Raw genomic sequence first — 13,404 nt, 5'->3', positions numbered from 1 at the left:
ATTTATAGACTTTTTTTTAATTTTTTTTCTTGCTTTTCGTAGACGACATTAGTTTTTAACTTTTTATACAGATAACTCAAAACTAAAATAAATTATAATTTTCCTGTTGTTCCGAAGACACTTTGGTTTTTAAGAGACCTGGGTTTAATTCCTGCTTTTTCCCATTAGTTTTCGAAAGTATGAGGTGATGATGAGAGACTAGCCGAGTAGGCGGCGATCGCTAGTTCGATCCTTGAACTGAACGGGTTTTACCTCACCACACTGTTGTACCTTCGAGCGAGTGTTAATGGGCTTTTGCCCTAGGTGAGAGTTTTCCCCGGTTCGGAGGCGAGTGTATCTCGATGTGGTGAATTTCGCCAGTAACCCATTAGAAGGATTCGTTGGCCGCTTAAAACAAAATAACATGAGGTTTGATAATTGTTAATTAACGGAAATTTGCATGCTCGCGTGTTAAACCGTGAAGAAAAGTAACGTTGAAACGTTAATACAAACTCACACGTTGAGGGGGTGATTTGAAGCTTAATATAAAAGAAAATCTTGGCGCAACCTAACGCGATACAGCATGGACATTGGTATTATTCGAATCTTTATAGAAAAACGAAAGTGTTAAAAATATTGATGATGCCGCAGCTGAAATATTCGTTAAAAACTCAAAAAAAAATATGTTAAAGTTCAAGGGTTGTGGTTTAAATTGGTAAAAAAAAATAGGGTGAGGATCAAGTAGAAAGTTTATTTTGGCTAGAAAGGATAGGAAGTAATAGGATTATGACATGTGGCAAAATTTAAAATAAAGAGGAAGGGTATTTTAGTCAATTATATCATTTCTTCTTCCTTCTTCTCCCTAGTAACTTCAAAACCCACCATTTTCAAAACCCATCATCTTCAACCATTTCTTCACTTTCTATCTTAATAATCACTACATTATACTGCGATTTTCATCACCAATCAATGATTCAAACACCCGATCAACGGGTTCTTCAGCTTTTTGAAGAAAACGCAGTTTAATTTCATACAAAATCTCGTTTTTTCTGATGATTTTGAAGATAATCACTCGATCCGTTCGATTCGATCGCTGATAAGTGTTTCAATCATTCAAATTTCGTTAATCGTTGAAGAAATCGGCTCGATCCATCCATGTAAGAAATTCTTTAATTTCATTTTTACGATCTGGGTTTTTGATTTAGTCATTGCGTTTTACGATCTTGGCGGTGGTCCGGGGGCAGTGCCCCTGGTAGCAGGGTCCAAGGGGCGGCAGCCCCTGGCTGGGGTCGAGCTGCATTCGTAGATTAAATTGCTTTAATAAAAATGCATCAGAAAATTTAATTTCTGTAAATTGTCTCTGGAAAACCGCATTCGTAGACAGCTTTTGATCTCCTACTTCCTGGTTCAGACAATTCACAGACAAAACTATTGTCCTGGTTTAATGCATTTTAGAGAGAGAACACTTTCTTTGGTGTTTTTGGGCAATTGCGTTTTAAAACTAAGACATTTTTATGTGTTTTCTGGTCATTGCGTTTTAGGAAAACACATTTTTGAAGTGTTTTTAGTCATTACGTTTTAGGTAAAACACATTTTTAGGTGTTTTCAGTCCATTGCGTTTTAGAGAGAACACTTTCTTTTGTTTTTTTAGGCCATTGCGTTTTAGAAAGGAGACATTTTTAAGTGTTTTCTTGCCATTGCGTTTTATAAATAAGACATTTCTTTGTGTTTTTGGTGCATTGCGTTTTAGGCAAAACACTTTTTATGTGTTTTCAGTCCATTGTGTTTTAGAAAGTACACTTTCTTTTGTGTTTTTAGGCTATTGCGTTTTAGAAATAAGACATTTCTTTGTGTTTTCTGGCCATTGCGTTTTACAAATAAGACATTTCTTTGTGTTTTTGGTGTATTGCGTTTTAGAAAAATGTCATTTTTAGGTTTTTTTTCCATTGCGTTTTACGTAACTGGGTTTTTTCCATTGCGTTTTACGCAACTGGGTTTTCGATTTTTTTTTTGAAAATATAGCAATAGTATACTCGTTTTAAAGATAAAAAACGCTCGTTTTTTTGTGCAATTTTTGTAAAAAAAGTAATGTCGTATGAAAGAGTTACTAACGTTTAAAAAATGGGGGGGAATTGGAGGAGAGAGAAACTATTACCTAGGATTGACTGCAATGCCCCTAGATAAACCAACGCGCCTCCTTTTTCTCCTTCAATTTCACTCATTTAATCTTAGCTCTTGATTAATTAAATAGATGGTCAAGATTACTTCCTAGGCTTCCTACCCAAATAAACTTTCTATTATATCCTAAAAAAATAATAATAAGTTTATTGAAGTTTATGATGTCGCAACAAAAGATTTGTTAAAAAACTCAAAAAAAATTATAACTGTGTTGAAGTTTAGGGGTTGTGGACTTGTGGTTAAAATTGGTAAAGAAAAAAATAACTTTATTGAAGTTTTGGGTCCCTGTGATAATTTTATAAGTTTTAGAGTTAAAAATATAAAACAGATAATGAAAAAATATATAGTAGTTAAAGTGTTGGGATGTAGGTGAAAATTTTACGAAGGATTGTTCTTTATTTTTATATTCATTTTCAGGCGCTGTTCTTTATGTTTAAAATTGACGAGTTTTATCCTTTATGTTTTCATATCATACACGTTTTGTCCTTTAGGCCTAACTCAGTTAGTTTTTCAGTTAAATTTAGTCATATGCTTTGCACATGAGAGCATTTTTGTCAATTCAAATGTAAGTTCAACGGCAAATTTACAGCTCAAAGCTTCTGCAACCTTTGAATTGACAAAAATGCCCTCATGTGCAAAGCACATGACCAAATTTAACTGAAAAAACTAACTTGGTTAGGCCTAAAGAACAAAACGTGTATGATCTGAAAACATAAAGGACAAAACTCGTCAATTTTAAACATAAAGGACAACGCCTGAAAATGAGTATAAAGATAAAGGACAATCCTTGAAATTCACTCATAATTAAAAGGGTTAAATTAAAACTTATCTTGAGTCGTAATAAAAAAATAGAGGCTTGAGTCACCCGCATGTGACTCAAGTCAAACCCTATAGCCTTTTTATAGTATGTATAATATAATTAGGTTTCGCCCCGCCGCGTTCCGGGGCACTAAGCCAAATATTTCTCGTTTATATGCGTCTGTGTTTCGATTACTTGTACATACTACTTATAACACGATCTCAAAAAGCATTACATCGAGAAAACCAATTAAAACAAAACACTATCAATACTTTTCCTAAAAAAACTAAAACGATGGAAAGACTATAATTTTTAACTAGGGCAAAATTGTAATTTTTTAGGACAAATGAGTGTGTGTCACGCAATCGCCTGACACGAATAAAAATTACACCGAGTTAACAATTAAAACAAAACACTACCATAGATTTGTCAAAAAAAAAAAAAAAACTAAAACAATAGCATGACTGTAATTTTACACTGTGGGCAAAATCGTAATTTGACAGAAAAAACAAAAACAATGGGAAACCTATAATTTTGAAACCGATGGAAAATCGTAATTAGGATGGACGGGAAAAAACAAAACAAATGGCAAAACTGTAAATTTAAACGGGGGAAAATCGTAATTTCGCTGGACCAATGGGGAAGTGCCAGGCAGCTGTGGAAACAAAATCGTAATTTTTTAAATGGGAACAAAATCATAATTTTGAACAGAGGGCAAAAGCGTAAATATATTTTGAACTGGGTGCGGCATTATAATTTAAACTAAGGGGAAAATCATAATTTTGAGCTAGGGGGGACATCATTTTATTTTCCACTGTGGGCGAAAACGTTATTTTGAGCTGAGGGCAAAATCGTAATTTTTAGCTAAGGGGAAAACATAATTTTATTTTGAACTGGGTGCAAAAACGTAATTTTAAACGGAGGGTTAAGCTGTAATTTTAAACTGGGAATAAAATTAAAAAATGGTTTTTGAACTGAGGGCAAAAGCGTAATTTGAAGCTAGAGGCAGAAATATAATTTTATTTTAAACTGGGGCAAAAACGTAATTTTAAACGAATGACGAAATCGTAATTTTAAACTAGGAATAAAATAAATTAAAAATGGGTTGATCCAATAGGGAAGTGTTAGGCAAGCTGCCTGACACTATTCCCTCAACTTGAGATTGTATATGTATCATAATTTTGAGCTGGGGGGAGGGGGGGCATAATTTTATTTTGAGCTGAGGGCAAAATCGTATTTTTTTAGCTAAGGGAAAAACATAATTTTATTTTGAACTGGGTGCAAAAACGTAATTTTAAACGGAGGGCGAAGCCATAATTTAAACTGAGAATAAAATTAAAAAATGGTTTTTGAACTGAGGGCAAAAGCGTAATTTGAAGCTATGGCAGAAAAATAATTTTATTTTAAACTGGGGGCAAAAACATAATTTTAAGCTGAGAATAAAATTAAATTAAAAATTGGTTGATCCAATAGGAAAGTGTCAGGCAAGCTGCCTGACACTATTCCCTCAACTTGAGATTGTATATGTAGTAAATGTGACGGATCTAAAAAAACCTTTTGTTGTTAAATACAAGTTAAAGAAGCTTTAGTGCTTTACTTATACTTGTATCATGTACAAAAGAAAATTTATATGCGAAAAATAGGTGAGAAGGAGTGACAAGTGTCACGGAAAGGTGTTTTAGTCTTTTCTCAAGTGAAATAGTTTTCCCTTTAATTTTCAAACGACTATAACTTTCTAATACGTTAATAATTTTTAAAATATTACATTGTATTGCATTTCATTCTCTTTAATTGAAGTAATATATTGCTATAATTTTCTTAAATAAATTATAGGATTTTGAATATCCATTACGTGATTACGTGATTTTGAATACTTAGTACTCATTACGTGATTTTGAATGCCCGGTACATGTCTACGTGATTTTTGAATACCTGTTACGTGATTACACATTCAATATAAACCATTACACATTCAATACAAATTCATTACGTGATTACGCATTCAGTATAATTTGTTATAACTAATGTTAATACAATTATGTTTTGTTCGTGATTACATATTCAATAATAAAAACTTGATTATTTATGCTTTATTACATGATTAAATCTCTAATAGACGACATTATGTGGTTATTATAGGTTGATTTGGCTAATGTTTTATATTTAATTTAACCTTAATACGTGATTACACCTAAAATATTAGGTATTCCATATGAAATATTATGTATTACATCTTTTGCTTTTACTTAATTACATAATCACTTAATTAGGTTGTGGATATTCAAATGACAAGAAAAATTTTGTAAGAATAAAAAGAATAAGTTTTAAACTAATAAAAATGTTTCATTTAATTCATTTAATACGTGTATTTAATGTTATTAATAAGGTCATATAGGTAAATTTATAACTGTAATTAATTAGCTAACTAATTAAACGTGTAACTCACTTTTAAATATACTCTTTCAAGATAAAATAATTTATGGTGAAGGAAAATTTTCGACATGTGTAGGATAAATGTTAGTTTGTGTAGGATAAATTCTTAAATGTATATGATAAATTTAGATATGCGTAGCATAAATTTCGGTAAGCGTAAGATATATGTAGGATAAATTTTGAAATGTGTAGGATAAAATGTTTTGTGCTTTATTAATGAGATATAACATAATTAATAGGAGGAGTTATAAATTATTTAATGTTTTACCATTATGTCTTTTCTTCTTTTTTCTTCTCACATTAAATTTCTTTTCAAATGAACCTTCCACTAGTTAGGTTTTACATAAATACTATAATGAAATCATGTAATCACGAAATCACTATTCAAAATCAGGTAGTCATGTAATATACATAGTCAATTATTATTACGTAATTACGTAATCATTTAGTGAGGTTTCACATAAAATATTATAATGAAATCACGTAATGGGTATTCAAAATCACATAGTCACTTATTAGGTATTCAAAATCATGCAATCACGTAATGGGTATTCAAAATCCTGCAGTTTTTTTAAATTCAAGCCAAATCAAGCCGAGCCGAGGTAGCTCGGTTAAAAACCAAGTCGAAATCGAGCTTAAAATTTCAGCTCGGTTTCAAAACCGAGCCGACTCAGTTTGTCAGCTTGGTTGAAAATCAAACCGAGCCGCCAAACCGAGCTCGAACACAAATTTTCAGCTTAGTCTAAAAATCAAGCCTAAGTCTACAATTTTCACAAAACACACGTACCAACCGAGCATTTAACTCTCATAATTATTTCATGGGCAGATGGAAATTCCACAAGGGGTGTGTACCTAAAAAAAGTTGTCTGAATTATTAACCATTCCTTCTTCCTCCACTCAAAGCTACTTCCTCCTATTCCCATTACCTGCAATGGCGGATAATCCCGATGTTATCGCCGTCGAACCTGAACTTGAAGCCATGAGAATCGATGATTACTCTTGGCACCCTTGCCAGGTTTGTTTGAGGTCTGTTTCTTCCCCTAAAATGTGCTTCATCCATTCGATTTCATTTCCACTCGATATGTTTACCGATCATCTTAATTTGTAGTTGTTTCTTAGTGATCAGTTTGTACAGCTTGAATGTTTGCCGGATCCTTGTAGCTAGTGTCTGATTTTATACAATTACTGGGAATCTGGAATTCTGAAGATGAAATTGAAGTTGGTTTTATTAAGAGTTATTGTTGTTAGGGTTTTTACATTGAGTTTAATTACCTGAAATTAAATTATTAGTGGGATCCTTTAATTAAACCGTGTTTATATTTAATGTGCTTATTCATATCCTATTTAAGTAAACCTGTATTCTGTTAAAATCATTATTACTAAGGGCCTCAATTAGTTCAAACTTCAAACAAGCATTTCTTGAACACCATTTGGTCGGTGGTCAACGTGGTGTTACGCGATAACGTTGACCATACCAAACATTGCTACAACTTTTGCTAGAATGTCACGTTTTGTGCCTTTTAACCAAAATACCCATGACCCAACTTTGCAGTCGGATCCATGTATGATGCATAGTTGTCAATAGCGGGCGTAGCGATCGCCATAGCACGCTACGTAGCATCAGGGCCGACCCTGAGAATTCATGTACCCTGTTCAAGCTCGAAAAAACGTGCCCTTTGGCCTTATTGAAATTGCGTATTGGGCTCACTAAAGGTCTAAAACTAATGCCAATGGGCTAATAACTAATCTAAACCATAAAAATAATTTTGTAAGTGGGCCTATGTTGGTGTTTGTATGGGTATACCCTATTAATTTATTTATTTTTACATATACATGTCGGAGTTTTTAAAAAAATAATGTGCCCTTTGAAATATCGGGCCCTGGCCGATGGTCCTCCCCGCCCACCTTTAGGGCCGGCCATGCGTAGCATATAGGTCTAGGCTCGCTATTAGGGTTGTAGCGATAGATAGCGATAATAGAGACAATTTTTTTTTAAATATAAGTAGCAGTTAAATATAGCTATAAGATAGCTGGATTTTAGGTTTTTGTTAAATATACATGTAGAATAGCATATATACCAGGGTATTTTGATATAATATAAATATAATTTTTTTTCTAGTGTATCGGTATTTATAAAATAGTCGCCAGCTATTTATCGCTATTCGCTATGTAGCATATGGGTACCTTATCACTATTTGTCGCTATTCGCCGTTAACAACTATGGTATGATGTATGTGGTATGTGGTTTCAATATGTGTGTCCGGATGCACACTATCTTTGTTAGACCTGAATGTATATATGTGTGTGTATACACTTCCTTGAACGTTAAACAAATCACCAATCATTTATATCCAATTGGAAGCAATGCGTTAGAGTCGGATAACTATTATTATCTTTATCTTTACTTAAATACTAACGACGTGTTTTAAGGTAAATGGTAAAACATAATATAAACATACCAAATAATAATGATTATTTACAATCATGAAAATAAAAAAACGGTTATATCCATTCGGTTCCATTTAGGTTTCCTTTCTTAAAAAGAAAAGAAAAGAAGCAACATAGTTTATGCATTCTTCATACTTACGGTACGGTACTTATGTAATCGATTTTATCTGGTCATTTCTTTATCACATGATTATAAGTTATAACAATGTGACATCTTTTAATCTCAGCCCAAATGGTGCTGGCCTTGTTATAAAATACGAAAATAACGATTCTGAAGACATACTGGAGAGCGAAAAGGAAGCAATGATTCGAATTCGTGCCCGTTCACTTCCTCTTCAAGAAGACGAGTGCACTCTCATTAAACCAGGTGATCATGTTGTCGTTAGTCAAAACTCACAATCGGAGAACGGCTTCTTCGATGCAGAAGTAGAAAAGGTATGTCTTATAACTTATTACACCAAAAATTATTCTTCTAAATTATTTTCAGAGTGAATTTCAAGGATTGTCCTTTATCTTTATACCCATTTTCATGCGCTGTCCTTTATGTTCGAAATTGACGAGTTTTGTCCTTTATGTTTTCATATCATACACGTTTTGTCCTTTAGGCCTAACCCAGTTAGTTTTTTCAGTTAAATTTGGTCATATGTTTTGTACATGAGGGCATTTTTGTCAATACAAAGGTAAGTTTAACGGCGAATTTACAGCTCAAAGCTTCTGCAACCTTTGAATTGACAAAAGTGCCCTCATGTGCAAAGCACATGACCAAATTTAATTGAAAAAGCTAACTAGGTTAGGCCTAAAGGACAAAACGTGTATGATACGAAAACATAAAGGACAAAGCTCGTCAATTTTGAACATAAAGGACATCGCCTGCAAATGGGTATAAAGATAAAGGACAATCCTTGAAATTCACTCTTATTTTCACCATCCGTTATCTAATTTTCTACAATTTAACAGGTGCTGAAGGTAAGACATTCTAAAAGGGCAACGTGTAGATGTAGTTTCATGATTAAATGGCTTCAGCAGGATCTGAACGGTGAAAGTTTAAAAGTCCCTTCAAGTTCGGTAATGCGATTATCAAACAAAAGCATCACTGATCATCCAACAGTTGCAGCATTCATAGACGCAGTGGAACTAAATAACTCGAGTTTCTCATGTTTGTCTCCACCGCTTAACGTTGTTAGCGATTTCGATATGGATCTACATGTTATGTTGGAGAAACAAATAGAAGGAATCAAAAACTCGGTTCATGATTCCAAGAAAAGAATTAGAGACGAGATCTTCGGGTTAGATGGTAATAACTCCATAACCGACAACGTGCTTTAAGTTTATTTGTTTTTTTCAAGAGTAAACTGCCATTTTGGTCCCTGTGGTTTGGTCATTTTTGCCACTTTAGTCCAAAACTCAAACCTTTTGCATATGGGTCCCTGTGGTTTCACTTTTATTGCCATTTTGGTCCAAAAATGAAATCAAGTCATATTTGTCTTATAAAATCCTGCAATTTTGTCCTTTTCCTCAAGGGCAAATCAGGTTATATTTGTCTTATAAAATCTGGTATTTATTTATAAAAATGAAATGACCATTTTGCCCCTGATGAAAAAGACAAAATAGCAGGATTTTATAAGAAAAATATGACATGATTTCATTTTTGGATCAAAATGGCAATAAAACTGAAACCACAGGGACCCAGATGCAAAAGGTTTGAGTTTTGGACTAAAATGGCAAAAATGACCAAACCATAGGGACCAAAATGGCAGTTTACTCTTTTTTCAATTGTTTTTTTATTTTATAAAAAAATTGTTAATTTGTTATGAGGTTTGTTGATGCAGTTGATACTGATGAACAAGTAAAAGAAACCGATATCTCGATGCCAAACGTAAAAGAGCCAGATATTCAAGTTCCCGACACTAAGTCCCCTCTGAATCCTCTAGCTGCTCGTGCGGCTCTTGCTTCTTTGATGTCCACAGGGATTAACGAGATCTCCAAAATTACGGAAATACCCTTGGAAACGGAAGTTACTCCAAAACAAGATAAAACGAAGAAGAAGTCTCTTTTCTCTAAAAGTAAATCGTCAGATAACATTAAAGCAGAAGGCAAAGATGTTAGTACAAATGAAACCAGATGGACTCGTGGAAAAATACAGAAAGTCAAGGGCGTTCTTGATGATGATGATAATAAAAGTAGCAAGAAACCGAGCCCTGTGACTAACAGGAGGGTTACCCGTTCAGTACTTAACAATGAGGCTGCAGATATAAAAACAGATGCCGCAAAAGAATCAAGTGTCGATGAACTTCCAACTCGGGAAAACAACAAGAAAAGGAATAATTCTAGTGTTGCATGTGCAACCAAAGACTCGGCAGGTATATGGATTGATCACTTTCAACACATAGCGTGTGTGTAGGGCTGTAAACGAACCGAAGGAACACGAACAAGACCTTGTTCATGTTCTTTTGTTAAGAAATATATGTGTTCGCGAACCGTTCACGAACACTTATCGAACGAGATTTTATGTTCGTGTTCGTTTGTTAAGGAAATGAACTTGTTCGTGTTTGTTTGTTAATTTTAGGCAACGAACAAAAACGAATGTTGACGAACACAAATGAGCACAAACTAATGTTCATGAACACAAATGGAAACAAACGAACACAAACAATCGTTTCATGAACAGAATATATAATACACTGACACTTATTAGATATTTAATTAATTTTTCGGTATTTTGAAGTATTTAAATAGATATTAAAACTAAAAACACTAATGAACTATCAAACAGAAATGGACATGTTACCGAACGTTCACGAACATAAACAAACGAACACGACCTCTGTTCATGTTTGTTCATTTAACTAAACGAACGAAATTTCTTGTTCGTGTTCGTTTGTTTAATAAACAAACGAACACAAACGAACTTCCCGCCGAACGGTTCACGAACTATTCGCCGAACGTTTGGTTCGTTTGCAGCCCTACGTGTGTGTATAGAAATTTCGAGTAAAGTACACGGATGGTCCCTGTGGTTTACCAAAATTTTGTATTTGGTCCCTAGCTTTCCAAAAGTACACGGACTGTCCCGGTGGTTTGCACTTTGTAACGCATTTAGTCCCCAACTTTTCCAAAAGTCACATGGATGATCCATGTGGTGTGCACTTTGTAACATATTTAGTCCCTAACTTAGACCTGCTAAAACCTTTAGATTTGTTGGCTGGGACTAATGCGTTACAAAACGCAAAACGGACCATCTGTGTACTTTTGGAAAACTAGGGACTAAATCCAAAACTTTGGTAAACTACAGGGACTATCCGTGTACTTTACTCTAGAAATTTAGAGTTAATTACTGTTTTCGTCCCTGTGGTTTGTCAAAAATCACTATTTCAGTCCATTAGTTTAAAAATTGCGATTTCAGTCCCTGTGTTTTCACTTTCGTAACCATTTCAGTCCACCTCATAACCATTTCAGTCGCTGTACTTACAGAATAAATGGATTGAAATGGTTACGAAAGTGAAACCACAGGAACCGAAATTGTTACGAAAGTGAAACCACAGGGACTGAAGTCGCAATTTTTAAACTAATGGACTGAAATAGTGATTTTTGACAAACCACAGGGACGAAAACAGTAATTAACTCAGAAATTTATGATAACTTGTATATGATTTGTATTATGTGTGGCAGGGAATGTGACAAGCAATGGCGGAAGGAGTTATGGTTCTAAGCGGAAATCCGTTGATTTGGATAAGCAAAAAGTCAGGTCTTCACCGAGGTTTCTCTCTAAGAATTAATCACGAAACGAAGGCATTGTTTTGTGATCGTGTGTTAATCTGGTATGTATGGAATTTTCCTCATGTAAAAGAGGCTAAACTAGGAGTGGTAAGTTGGTAAAATATAATAATTTTAAAACTTTATTAAGTATAACCAATTAAAGACTAATTATGGCATCCTGGTTACTCCTTCCTTATGTATGTCAAGCATGTGGTTGTGAAACAGCTTTTGTTACATGTGGTTATTGTGGTCTTTTACAAATTGTTGTTGGTATTGGTTTAGGCTTTTATGGTTTACTTTTTGACAATATTAAAATAGGCTGTTAATTCATTTGTGTTACAAAAAATGTTTTTGATAAACCCGTTAATCTAAGAAAACTACCCGTTGGGTATACCCGAACAAAATACGTCGGGTATTTATCTGGTAACTATTAATCAATCAAATTTAACATATCATAATAAAGATATATCGAATAATTACAATGTATACAAATAAAATACTAAAATGTATATAAAAAAATATGCTAAAATGCATGGATGACAAAAATAGACTATGCCAATAATATATATCATATATACACATACTTAAAAAAAATTATATTAGGTATACAATAAGGTGAACGAGTATACTTTATCGGGTAATCGAGTCGGATAAATGAGTATATATCATCAAATCCCAAACTTGTCCCAAGCCCGCATAAAAAAAAAAAAAAGAAAAACTAATCCCAAGCTCGGTCTCATACCCGGTTACCCAACACAAACCCGTCCCAAATGTATCGGGTTTTGGTTTCAATTGCCATCCCTACATGTAGACAGTGGACTTTAACTGACCCATCTTTTTTTAACAAGTGCATAGTGGTTTAACTAAAAGATAAACAAAAGAACAAAGTTAAACAAAATTAGTTTGTGTACACATCTGATGGAGGGTAAACCCCAGCTCTCAATTGTGTTAGCGTTACGGGGTTGGCGCTCCCCCTTTGCACCCTCTTTTGGCAGCCGTCTTTTGGAATTTAGGGGCGGCATCAACTGAGCTGGCGTGGGGATAACGCCCACAACAAACAACCTAAGACCACCCGTAGTGGTGAACAAAAATAATGCCCCCACCATGGGGCATTATCCGACACATGGCATCCTAGTCAGCGTTGGACATTATAGCAAAAGTGACGTACTGGGGCATTATTCCAATAACGCCCATATTATTTTTAATGCAAAAAAAAAAAAAAAATCAAATGGATGTTAGGTTGAAAAGTGAAGTGTCGGAATTGAGGCATGTGGGTATCACAAAAGTCATTGGTGGACAAAAGTGGTTGTCAGAGGCATCTCAAAAGTGATTGGTGGGTCAAAATATATACAAAGCAATTTGAGCGTTTTAAATAAAACGCCAGCAACAAAATTTTTCAAACATAACGCCGGAAAACGCCGGCCGTAATGGGGGTGGGAGCGTTTCCGGGCGTTTTTTTTTTGCAATTTTTTTTAAAAATCACGCCCCACTACGGGTGGTCTAATGATGGTTTGGTGGTTGTCACATAACTTTTTTGCTTTCCATTTAATGCTCTTTTCTACCTGATACATTGATTTCATGATTCTTTTAATGAGTAAGAAACTTTGGTACATGTCACATTATCAAATATAACTTGTTCAACTAAAGGGGCTTTATTTCATACCATAGGTGTTAAGGGTGATAAGGGTGAGGGGCTTTAAAGCCCACCGTCTACGTGGCGCTTTAACGCCTCAAGGGGCTTTATTCCACACCCCCAAGCCTAACAATGATAACATGTCAAGTGAGAATGTAGGCATTCTATGTGTACCATAATC

The 13,404-nt window shown here is 34.3% G+C and overlaps 1 protein-coding gene across 1 annotated transcript; it reads left to right on the top strand.

Moving 5' to 3' along the window:
- Positions 1-6,211: 6,211 nt before the first annotated feature.
- On the top strand, positions 6,212-11,851 carry LOC110937938. Its single transcript, XM_022180406.2, has 5 exons — positions 6,212-6,415; positions 8,065-8,272; positions 8,795-9,131; positions 9,667-10,197; positions 11,504-11,851. The coding sequence occupies exons 1-5, from the start codon at positions 6,321-6,323 to the stop codon at positions 11,608-11,610; spliced, it is 1,278 nt and encodes a 425-aa protein (XP_022036098.1). The 5' UTR covers positions 6,212-6,320; the 3' UTR covers positions 11,611-11,851.
- The last annotated feature ends 1,553 nt before the right edge of the window (positions 11,852-13,404 follow it).

This window comes from Helianthus annuus, chromosome 4 (genome assembly GCF_002127325.2).
Source record: "Helianthus annuus cultivar XRQ/B chromosome 4, HanXRQr2.0-SUNRISE, whole genome shotgun sequence".
NCBI lineage: Eukaryota > Viridiplantae > Streptophyta > Magnoliopsida > Asterales > Asteraceae > Helianthus > Helianthus annuus.
The sequence above is the reverse complement of the archived record's forward strand: the minus strand, read 5'-3'. Positions and strand labels throughout refer to the sequence as shown.